At 39.6% G+C, this 12,300-nt stretch overlaps 1 protein-coding gene across 3 annotated transcripts in view; it reads right to left on the bottom strand.

Annotated features, from left to right (window-relative positions):
- MET (MET proto-oncogene, receptor tyrosine kinase) overlaps window positions 1-12,300 on the bottom strand; it is an 87,755-nt gene that overhangs the window by 58,911 nt on the left and 16,544 nt on the right. For all 3 annotated transcript variants that reach the window (XM_033058350.1, XM_033058351.1, XM_033058349.1), the window contains exon 2: window positions 8,278-9,492. In XM_033058350.1, coding sequence (XP_032914241.1) covers window positions 8,278-9,477 — 1,200 coding nt within the window. In that variant the 5' untranslated portion in view covers window positions 9,478-9,492. The remainder of the gene's footprint in view (window positions 1-8,277; window positions 9,493-12,300) is intronic.

Here is a 12,300-nt window from a genome sequence, read left to right as displayed (position 1 = left end):
TGTAGAGTTTCTCAAAGAATAGGTGATTTTACATAACAAATTGGTTACCAAGACCATTAAAACTTAAGAAAGTGTGTAAGTTTCTTATCTCTTGTGGAAGTCAGTGAATCAAGATGAATAATCAAACTACAGTTTTCACAGAGTGGGTTCCATTGGAACCAAACACATAATGGTGAAGAATTTACATGTACAGCAGACTCTGAACAGGAAGAGTAACCATGAGGAACACAGAAGAACTTTCTAATTTTTTGCTCTCTAAATGTTTCCATGTATTTTCAGCCAATATAGCTTTGCTGTTCTTGATACACCCTAATTTTCTGGGTAGCTTGCTTGCATTATTTCTCTTCAGGTGAGAAGTGCATTTGATCACTGCTCCTCTCTGTTGAAAGTACAAGAATGTAATACTAGCCCAAAAAATTAAGTGAAGCCAGGTAGTTGTCTGAAGATGAGAGTGACTTGATCATCATCATAGTAATGATGATTCTTGCAATCCTAAGGAAGGGAAAAATGAATCATATTGAAGAGCTCAATTTTGCCAGTGGAAGCCAATTCATGTGCTAAACAGTTCCCATGGAAGCAGAGCCACAATGCTTCTGGTTTCTTTCTGGTGAACAACACCTTGAGGGTGTGTGGGTGCTGTGAACTCAGTCCAGTGTTCATGCAGGACAGAACCTGCCTGGGACAGGGGACTGGGTTCTCTGTTTCTAAGGACTTCTGCTGAGGCAATGAAGCTTTACTCTAAAAGGTAGAAGAGTTTCTTCCTCTTTTTGTTTTAAACAAAGAATTGTTTCCCTCTTCTTCCTTCCTCCTTTCCCAAATACTCCTCATGTATTTGAAAGCAATGCAAAGATTTTTATTTGGAATACAGAGAAAGCATGTCCCTTTCTGAGAATAAAAATTTTTAAAAAACTCCATCAGTGTAAAATTTTACACAGTATAATTTCAGTAACTCTTAATACTTGTTGCTTTGATCTACTCCTAAAATGAGATGGGGGAAGTCACTGTACTGATGCCCCACTTAAGGTAATAGGTAAAAACATCTATGTTAAATGTAATTAGTTAATACAAATTAAGATGATTTCATGTTCTTTTGTCAAGATCATTCAAAGAGTTATTTGCTTTTGTCATTGAACAGTACTGCATTAGTTCTCATAATCTGGTTAGTGCATTAGCACTAAGTAAATCCTATTGATTCAGAAGACAAAATGGACCTAAGTAATCTTTGTATTTTGCTGATTTCCTTTATATTAATTTAGCATTTAACTCAGTATACAGATTATCAAAGAAGAGGTGTTGACTAATTACACATTTTTAAGAAATAAAGTAATGCATTGGAGATGTTGTGCTGATGAAAGCAATTTTGCTGTACATTTGTAGCGTCTATAAGGTTCATTTTTCATAGAAGCCCTTAGTAAGCTCTGGTAAAATAGAAAAGCTGGAAATTCCATCTAGACCAGTTATCCAAAGATAATGCTGAGTGTGAAGACCCTTATTCCAACAAAACATTGCACAACAACTGCATGTCTAGCCAAAACAGTGGTGCAAGACGCATGAGACAGAAAGAAGTCAAGAAACTAGAAGAAAATCATGCAATCTGCCCTAATTTCCACAGGCTGTGTATAAAAGCAGGTGACATCTGCCTTAAGAAAATTAAGCTGTCATTACCACTTCCTGCAAGATCACTTCTCTAGCATTTCTTTGTTTTCACACACCCTGTAGACAGTGCAAGTAATAATTTCATATGGCTTGCACTTGCTTTCTGAACCACTTATGCCACGGATCTTCTTCCTTGGCATTATTATTTTTTTTAATTTACCGTGGGATTTGATTCTGGTTTTACTTGTATGTTTGGAAATGAGGAGTAATTCCACTCTGATGCAAAAGCTGTCTGAGATCAGAAACCCACATGCCACCTAGAAAGTTTGAGTAACACAGCTCTCTCCTGCATAGTAATTACCTACTGTTGCTTTAGTGAGCAATAATGATGGCCAGATGTGGTCCTGAGTCAGAATAAGTAAGAGTAAGTACAAAACTGCTGAGGTAAGGTGGGTGCTGAGTGAGCTAAAAGGCAGATGTCTGCTTTGTCAGGACTTATGTGTCTCTCCATTGTTTGGCAGCAGAACCAGAGGAAAATTCATTGCTTGCTTAGATGGGTCAACCACCAACGAAAGCCAGGTGGGATGAATCCAGGACTTGGATCTGCACACAGCACACTGCATAATCATATTCTCTTTCCCTGGAACTTGGAACTGTGCTTAAAGAAATCCAAGCAGATCTTTCAGAAGGGACCGAGAAGGTCCCATTGCAGAACAGTCATCAGCAGACTTCAATTTTAGAATTTGGTTCAAAAAAAAGGCTCAGATCTAACTATTATACATCTTCAGGGAGTGTTCTTAGTATTATATAACTACTAGTATACATTTTGGACATCTCTTTTAGTAAGACTGTAAAATTTTTATAATTTGCAAGGCTACATAGGATAAGAAAATTATACCTTGTCCAGTTCTAGTCTTTAGATTTATTGAAGGGCCTTCAGAAGCTGAGACATAAAAACCACATGACCAGACATCAATTTTAACAAAATAAAAATTACTTTCTGCCTGAAATTATTTCTGTGCAATTCCAGAGAAAAGCAGCAGAGTCACTTTTCCACACTAATAACCAATAGGGAACCCTGCCTTCAGTGGAAGAATTTGATTAAAAAGTCTGGAAATGGAACATTTATTAGTAACTGTGGCTGATAAAGCTGTGCCCTTTGCAGAAAATGGTAGTTTAATGGATACTGCTTTTTCACAGAGAAATCCAGCTTTCATCATGAAGATGATAAAATGCCAAGCAGTAGCACTGGGAAGCAAAGAAAGACAGGTCCCTAACTGGGCACCAGGAGAAGGAACACCACAGTTTTTGCAGCCGTCGCTGACTAAGAGGTTAGCCCCCAAACTCCATAGCTCCTGGGGCTCAGAAGGGTCTGCAAAGATATTTACCACTAGGGGTGGTGTGGTACCTTCCACAAAAACTCCCTGACCTGCCCTTTTCCTTGTCTTGTCTTCAGGAACTCCCTCATGAGGATGTCCCTGTGGCTGGAGATGGAAGAGTCCTTAGCCCTGTAGCCAAGTGTTTGCTAAATCTGGTTCAGCCTGAGATAACCTTTCCCAGGCACACACCCATGTTCATACATCACCCCTACACACCCATACCTGTGTCCCTCCCATGCAGTTTAACTGGAGACCAGACTCTCCCTGCAATCCCCTATGCCAGGCTGTTTGCCCCAGTCAGGGCTTCCACAGCCAGCTGGGTAGGTGGCCACGTACCTAATGGTGGAGGGGAGCTGCTGGTGAGCACAGCCTGCCTTGCACAGCCCCGGTACAGGCACAGCAGAGACCCTGGGTACTGCCAGGACTTAGGGCAGAGAGGCAGTGAGGGCAGAGAGGCAGTGAGGGCAGAGCAGCAATGTGCATGCAGCCTATCCCCTTATTACCGGGGTTTTAGCATGTCTTAAAAGGTGCCAGTGCCCTCTGCCCATCGTTCTGCCCTCCTCATTTATTGTTCTGAGATGTCAGAACCCCACAGAGGAGCTTGCATATGAATGGGAAGAGATTTCATGCCCAGGCAGAGTGCTGTATGCCATCTGATATAGCATTTCCACAGGAATAATGACTGAACTAATCGAATGGATTCTGGTGCCTGACTTTTAGCGAAAATATTCAGTCACATTCTACTTGCAATATAAAAACATCTCCATGCTGTGAGATTATCTGAGCAATTGACAACAACCCATTTTAATCAGAGACATGTAGTGTTATTTTTAAACCTGACAAAATTTTATGCCAAATGGTGTGGGATATTACAGCTATAGGGCCTCTAAAGAGTTATTTGTCTCTGTTTATTTTATTAAATATTCTTAGACACAGCCTTAAGATGACAGATCAATAAGTGCCTTTGTGGTTTCCTGATAGAAGGCAGCAATTATTTTCTTCCATTACAATATAAGCATAACCTAATTTTACTCATCTGTCATGTGTGTAATGGTAATAAAGAAGTATCACCATGTGTTTATTTTACCCTCACTTTATTTTTTATTTTGGTGATCTTCTATTTTCCTTTCAAGTTTTCCAACTATTTATGCCTTTCATTTAAAAGCAGTTGTGACCAGTTTATCTTGCTTTATGACACTTTCTGGGAGCATGGTGGCAAAAGCCTATCTGTGGTTTCTCTTTTCCTGTGAGGTCTAAGTATTTTAGGCCTTCACCTGAACTTACCTGTAGAAAAAAACAAAGACGTAAGATCTTTACAGAGCTGAATTTGGATTTCATTTCTAGAGGTGTTTTATCATGTAAATCCATAATAATTAAAGTCAGGTAATTTGGCTTATAATTGTTTAGCACATAAGAGATGCAGAAAGGACAAAAAAAGCCTGTAAGATCTTGATCTATCTAATGACCACTGAAATGTATAATTGAGAATGTCAAGGCTAAAATCAACTCATCCTCCTCACTTGAAAAATCCCATTTAATCCATGGTAAGGATGCACACTACTGGACTATGCCTGCAAATGAAGTAAGCAGCATTTGTTTCCTCATCTAAGTACACCTCAGCTTTGAGGATACCACACTGGGGCTGATAATGACGAACTGGCCACATAAACCCTGCTTAAAGACTATACCCAATTTTCTCTTTGTTGTGGGAGATTCCTGAACAGTGATGCAAAACCCCCCACAGCCACCTCTCAGATATCTTTGTCCTGACTCAAGCAATAAAACTCCTTACTATTACTCCCAATTTTTCTTTTAATTCAAAGCCAGTTCTGTTTCCATCTTGCCATCATTTATGTGTCAGCCAGCTCTTCACTGAGGGAAATTATTAGGTGGCAGTACTAACTGGTCATGGCTCTGCTGAAGTACATCTGACATCAATCAGATACTCCATCAGATTCACTTTTCCTAACCCTGACTTCAGTGAGCCCAGGTTTTGGTTTAATATCTATTACACTTAAACACAACTGGAAATGTTTTATTTTGATTTTATGAAGTTTTCCATGAGCACTGGAGTAAGGGAAGCACAGTTGTGTCTGGATTTATATCTTATGGTTGGTTGACTTTGCTCTTCAACTAAGCTCTGATGGAGACTTTTCCCATGGGTGAGCAATACCTTCTTCAGTCCTTGTCAGTCCTTCTGATGTTTAGAAAGGTACTCCTAAAATTTCATCAGTTTCCATAGCCCAAGCCTATATGGGACCTGTCCTTTAAGATTTCTTATTGCTGAGGCTGTAAGGTTAACTAACAGAAAGACAGATCTAAAACATCATAACCCCATAAACTTCAATCCTTTAGAAAACAAGGCCAAAATGGAACAAATTTTGCCAATCACATCCAGATGAATGGAAGTTTTTCTTATTTTTGCTTTAAATATGAGAAGAAGCTGGGGAAGTGTTTTGGATGTATCACTCAGGTTTACTTTGGTCTAATTCTACTTTCAGAAGCCTGAGATTAAACAGCCCTGAGGGACAGCCACTTAAAAAGATGGACTACCCAAAGTCCAACAAAATTATATACAATGGTCTTATGGGACTTTTTTTTTTATAACATGAAAAGACTTTCATCAATCAGACTCTAACTGTAAATTATCAGAGAGCATTTCCTCGCAAGGAGTGATAGAGACTCATTTTTCTTTTTAATGTTGAAGTTAGTGGTATACCATATTCACTGCTGGACTGCTTTCACTGTCCTATGACTCAATTTTGTAGTGATCAGTGCCTTTCACTTCCATGAGTGGTCTGTGGTTTCATCCTCTCGACATCAAAGATCATCTTGGCTATATTACAGAAACAAGTTTTGAACTTGGCAAAATTAACCTGTGACAAACTCTCAGATTTTAGAAAAGCTTTCTTTTAAGTTGAAGGTGACTTAAAAAAAGGGGGAAAATGTTTTATGCCCTCATGTACACTTTTATAACATACAAAGAAGGGCCTAAGAAGAGTTGAAGAGACTTTTAAAATTAATTATTATTTGATCTCCAGTAAAATCAGGAAAGATGAGATTTGAAATTTTTGGGACAAATATAAGAAATGACATGCTTTCCTTCTTCTGCCTGCTTCTTCTCTTCCTTCATATTCCAACCCTTCAGGTCTACTTTACACACCAGAGAAAAACAGATGTATCAAGGATGGTTGGAAAATTATTTCCAATTTTTCTGGCTAGTTGAAACCTGAAAAACCTCAAAGGACCCTTTTTACTGGAGCCTTAATGAGTCCTATGGAATAAGGCAAAGGAAGTGGAATGGCAAAGTTTGACAGTCTTGATATTTCAGTGTCAAGCAAACAATCAGTACAAAAATTTCTGACTGCCTTCATGCCATTTAAAAGAACCACAAGAAATCATAGAAACATTTTTCCCTTTATCAATTTAATGTAGCAGAAATCAGAGCTGTGATGACATTTCTTGAAAATAGGCAACTATAATAAACACGTCGGCAGTACAAGACATTCATTCTGATATGCAAAGCAGAAGCAGACTCTGGAAAAGCTTTTGAAACACGAAAGTACTTCTCAGTATGTGAAAAGCAGCAAATTATTCTGTCAATATTTTAATGGTATGTTTTCCTTTGAAGAGATCATCTTATGAAATGTGTGTATAGGCAAGTGCAGAATGAGATAAGTTAAAGGCCACGAGCTTTAAAGACAGTCATTCACAAATCATATACCCCAGGAATATAGAATAAAATACTTTCAGAGAAGGACAATGGTTCTTGTTAAAAATGAACTGAAAAATGAAAAAAGAAAAAGAAAAGAAAAGAAAAAAGAGGATATTACTACCTGAAATGAAAAATTAGGACAGCAAAAACACAGTGAAGAGAGATAAGCTACTGTGCTGAATGTTTGCTAACTTGTTTTTAGTTCCTGAAAATTGCCTGTTCCCCTCCCACAAAAAAGGGAATGAAATGCTGTATCTGTTGGGGCTGCTGTATCAGTATCCACTGGCAATGCTACATCTGTGTTGAACACCTGGAGCCTGCTATAAGCAGTCATACCCCAAACGCCAAGGCTGCTGTGGTTATGTTCAGACTGCTTCAGACCCCTCTGAAGCACATTGCTGCTACTGGGGAGAAGCCACAGGGTCCCTGTAATGGGTTCCTCTCCCCAGACTGCCCTGTCTTACCTCTGGCAGCGGGGAGTAGCCTTTCTCTTAGACAGATTAGAATCCCATTCCAACCAGGGCATTGGTCCGCATCCTAACCTGATTACTCTGCTGAGCAGCTGTGCTGAACTGGTCACTGGTGATACTTGGGGTGAAGAAGGTCTGTGGCTCCCACTCTCACTTTGAGCTGTCCCAACAATGGGATGTGACAGATACCATCCACCTCTAAATGCAGATTGAGCTGTTGATCTGTCCTGACACAGGCCTGAGGAGAGCCCCACCACAGAGGCTCTGGCCCTCTGGTAGAAGACAGCGTGCCACCTCTGAGCTCCAAATCTCTTGTACTGGAGAAAATGAAGTTCTCCAGTTAGGATATTTAAGGGCCTGCTTCATAAGCAGGGGATTGAAAGTTCTAATGTTCCATGTTCCCGAATAACTGTTCTAAGCGCCCAATTCCCAGATTTTGTATTTCTTTTACAAGACCTGAAACCAGCACTGGCGGGAAGGGAAAGGGAAAATTTCTGTGCTTCCTCTGCTCACAGTGTTTCATATGGTTGGAGAGCATATGACCTGAAGTCATGGTATACAGAAATGCAACCCTCCCACCCAAGACCACCTGAAACCTTGTTCAGATACAGATTTCACTGACACTTCTTTCACACAGAAAACTGATGTCAGTTGGACTGTTTCTGTACCAAGCATGAGTAACTACATTACAATCTGGCTCTTCATGGCATATTCCAAACCAGCTCTTTCATTTTTTTCTGAGAAGAGCAGTGATTCAGCATTAACATACTTTTAAGTACGTGATGTTTTTCAGGGACTCCTCAGTGCATATGAATATGAATGTTTATGAATACTTTTTCTAAATATTAAAAGAAATAAGTCTAAATGGTCCATTTATCTGCATCATAGTTTCTCAAGCAAAAAACTATGTTTTTTAGCCCCATAGAGACCTCAGCAATTTTTATACTCAATTTACAAGAAGTAATCTTTCTAGAGATAATCAACATCAATGCTAAGCAGTCTGCAGTGATCAGAAACTCACATTTTGTAACTGAAACTGAAGGGATGGATACCTGGCAATGGAATAGGCAAGAGAGAATAAAAGTCCCCAAAATGTAACAAATCAATTATCACTTACCCTGTTCAAGCAGTATTTGCTGTCTTTCCCATAGAAGTGCTGAAGACATTTCATGTTCTGCTTGTCAACAATCTTGTTGAAGAACTCGTTGATGGTTCGCACAGAGACGGCACAGACAGCAGATCGGTTGGTTGGTTCAGAAGAGTCTGGTTTGCTTTGTGCAAAAACACCATAGAGAATATCATCATTGAGCCCAAGGCCCATTTCATGTGCTAGAGCTGCACCAGGCTTGCTTACGTAGGCAGCTTGCAAAATGTTGAATACCTCCTTTCGGATGGACCTCTTCCTTCTCTTTTCAGTAAAAATGCACTCAAGAGGCATTTCCATGTAGGAACGCATCTCTGAGTCTAAAGTGCAGAAGCGGATAATTCTAGTGTGAAAAGATTGTGAGTCAAGAGCTTCTCTCTGTACAGTCAAAAAATAGACAAAGTGATCATTTTCAAAGGCATGGACATACTTAATGGGATACGAGTCACGGAACTGAGGGAGGATATCTATATAAGATTGATCCGTGAGAAACTCAAAACCATCCTGTGTTTCTTTTAATCTTCTAACTGATATTGAGTGCAGCACATGGGGAGGTTGAAATGTAGATGTCACAGTATTTCCAACAAAGAAGTTGACAAACCTGTCTTTTTCGGTCACCAAAACTTTGGTTCCTAAAGTGCTAACAACACAGTCAGGACAGTTATCCGCTTCTCCATCTGCCTGGGGTGAGTACATGCAGTGCACCTCGCTTTCAATGTCAGCAGGGTTGTCAGGGTGAATGATGTGACGGTGGCAGATGCCTCCGGACACACTACCACAGCTAATGAGCTGATCATCATAATAAGTTTCTAAAAGCAGTGCCATGTTGACGTTATCCTTCCATATGCTGTTAGATAAATTGGCTTTATCTCGGCAGTCTTCGCATGGTGCACAGTCAGGGTTCTCCAAAACAGGCCCAGTCTTGTACACAGAAATGTTCTGGAGAGTTTCATTTAGTACGTAAATCTTATTGACTGCTCCAATATAAACATGATGTTTGTATAAAACTACATTCTGAATTGGTGTGTCTGCAATGAAGTTAGGAAGATCGTATTTTACACCAAGATTCATCTCTGATTTTTTAGCTGCTTCTTTGCATTGTCCATGGCTCCTCTGCAGCAAGGCAAACAGGAACACGATAAACCCAGAGGCATACGCAGTAAAAGGCTTCATTGTCAGAGATCTAATCTGTCAAAATATATTTAATGGAAAAACTGGTTATATTTCATATACTAAACTGTCAGTTTATCAGACAACAGAAACCCATTTCTAGGCAGCATGCAGTAGCTGAACTATTTCAGTTTAAGAAGTGTTGCGATCTTGCTTAGTGTCATAATAGTTGTGCTAGAAATGGCTATAATCACTGTTCTTTGTGGGTACCCATTTCACTGCCTTTAGAACAATTCACAGAAGGATTTTCTTATGATGACTTTCTCAAGACCCCTCGGCATGCTGTAGAGCAGCAAAAGAGAGCAAACTACTTCCACAATGGCATTAAACCATCTGACTGATACAGTTTAGGACAGGATGGTGTATGCACAGCTGAAAGCAAAACTGCCCAGGACACTCAGGACACAACAGCACACAAAGCAGTTGGGGCACTTCAGTGTGTGGATATGAGATGTTTGTCAAGTTCTCAAGGGGCTGAACGGGTTCCTAGCACAGCTGATCAAAAGTAAGAAAAGACATGAAACAATGTGAAGAGTTGAACTGGAGCAGAAAGACCCCCCCCTCTTCTCCCCTGCTCCCCAAATCACTGTCTTTCATAAAGGCCCAGTTTGGAAAGAAGAATGTCTTTTTTCAGCCAGCCTTACTTCTTGGAACAGTCATTCTCCCTAGTGTTGACAAGGCTTTGTAATATATTATTAGAATATTTTATGCATCATGTGGTGCTTGGCATGTGCAAGCTTTATTTTAGGCCCTGTACCACAGCAGTAAGTCACTCTGGTGAGCCTTACAAGATACAGGCGTATCGCTGTATTGTACACAAAGGGCTATCAAGTGACCTACAGCCATTAACTGATGAAATCAAACCACCTAGCACTTCTCTCTTTTTTTTACATCTCCACACAGTTGTTTGATGTGGCTTGAAAAACCGAAGGCAGATGACTTGTGTGATATTTCACCCCCTTGAAAGATCAATGAAATGAGCTGTGGTTATGAGCGTTTCAGTGCAGTATCCACACTATGCCCTGTCACACCAGATATTTTCTGTCAACATCATGACACAGTTGCTAAGCCAAATTTAGCTTCTTCATGGAGAAAACAATTATGCATTCTAACAGCAATATGATCACATACTTTGGGAAAATCCCTCTAGTTTGACTATAGTTAGGCAATTGTTGCTAATCCAGAAATGCTTGTGACCACTGGGAGAATTTAAAATAGATGACCTTGAAAATTACAAACTAAATAATAGGAATCTGTATCAACTTTTCATTTCATTAGGACTTTATGCAAAATAAAAATATGACTATAGACCAGAGCTGTATCAACTGTATATAAATCTTGTGTTTTCACTAGATTGGTTAAAACAATCCATCAATAACTTTTGTGGTGCTTTATTTCAGCATCCACTGAATTCTTTCTGTGGTTTGCCTCTTTAATTACACAAAATAAGAGGTTTTGGAAACTAATTGTTCTTCCTCCCTGTTATCTGATAAGAACCATGATCAAGAGTTGGGGATAAAAATCAGAAACACTGGCTATTTGCAAGTATTAGCTGGTAAAAACAAGTCACGCTTATAGTATTGAGACATAAAGATATTCCTTCAAATCAGTAACATTTTTCTGATATTAATTAATGATAACAGAATCCTGGAAACATACCTAGCCTGGATTTACATTTGAAATAAAAAGAAAAAAGAGCAAGGATATTGCTGTAATTAGAAAACAGTCCTAGTATACAAACTGCTGATCTCCATATTCTGTAGGACAGGAAACTGTCTTCTCATCCTTAACATCTTGAAAAGCACGAAATCATGAAATTTTTCCTGCTCTGTGCTGGGATGAAACCAAGAGCTGTCAAAGTTTGTGTAAAGCACCCAGAAGTCACACATGATCCAAGAACAATTGTGTTGACATCCTGCCTGGCCAGTGCCAAGTGAAGGCCCCAGCACGGGGAGAAGTGGGAGCCCAGTCTGACTGTCTGCCTCTTTTCAACCAGCACTTCCACCCAAGAAACTGCTGAAACTGATGCATTCCTGCAGATTCACTTCTGATGAGTCTACATGTTCTGACAAATACTAGATTATGCAGAAAATTCCAAAAGTGCCCTATTTCTGACAACAGGCAGAGGTAGGTATATTGTTTACTGCAATAAGTTGAAACCCACTTTACAGAGGTGGCCCTGCAGTGGAGAGAGAAAGCAATAGGTGGAACAAGAGTTGAGTGAGGATGAGGCTGACTGACCACCAACACAGGAAAAAAAGATGGAAGGTTATATGATGGGAACCTTATTTGTTGCAGTATACTCTCTGCAATGGTCTTGTTTTAATGTTCCCAAATAGATTTCCCACCCAATATGTCCCTCAGTCTTAAGTGTACAATCCTCCCTGTTCTTTCAGTGTCTGAAAAAGAGGATCCCTAGCTGTCCAACAACCAGTACCAGTGTGCACTGCAGGGGTATTTAGAGCCATAAATGCTATCTCACATATTCTTTCACTCCAACCATATTTTGGTATGTGAGGCCAGTATGCTCAGATAGTCTGATCTGCCTACTCTCAGTAAAACACCACTGATTTCAATCTGTACTCTGGAGACAAAAAATTCCACCTTAGACTCCTTTAGTAAATGAGGCTGGAATGGAAAATTTAACAGTAAGAACAAAGATGGGATTCAGTGTGATTTAAAGGATGCCAGGAATAACAGGTACTTTATTTTACCACTACAGGAAGGAAAACATGAGCAATACATGAAAACCAAGTAATCTTTACTCTTATATTTAAGTCTCATCATAATGCTTTCCTTTATATACTTTTGAGATGTTTCAATCCT

The sequence above is a fragment of the Catharus ustulatus genome, chromosome 4 (assembly GCF_009819885.2).
Source record: "Catharus ustulatus isolate bCatUst1 chromosome 4, bCatUst1.pri.v2, whole genome shotgun sequence".
NCBI classification, from domain to species: Eukaryota; Metazoa; Chordata; class Aves; order Passeriformes; family Turdidae; genus Catharus; species Catharus ustulatus.
This window is presented reverse-complemented; position numbering and strand designations above follow the sequence as displayed.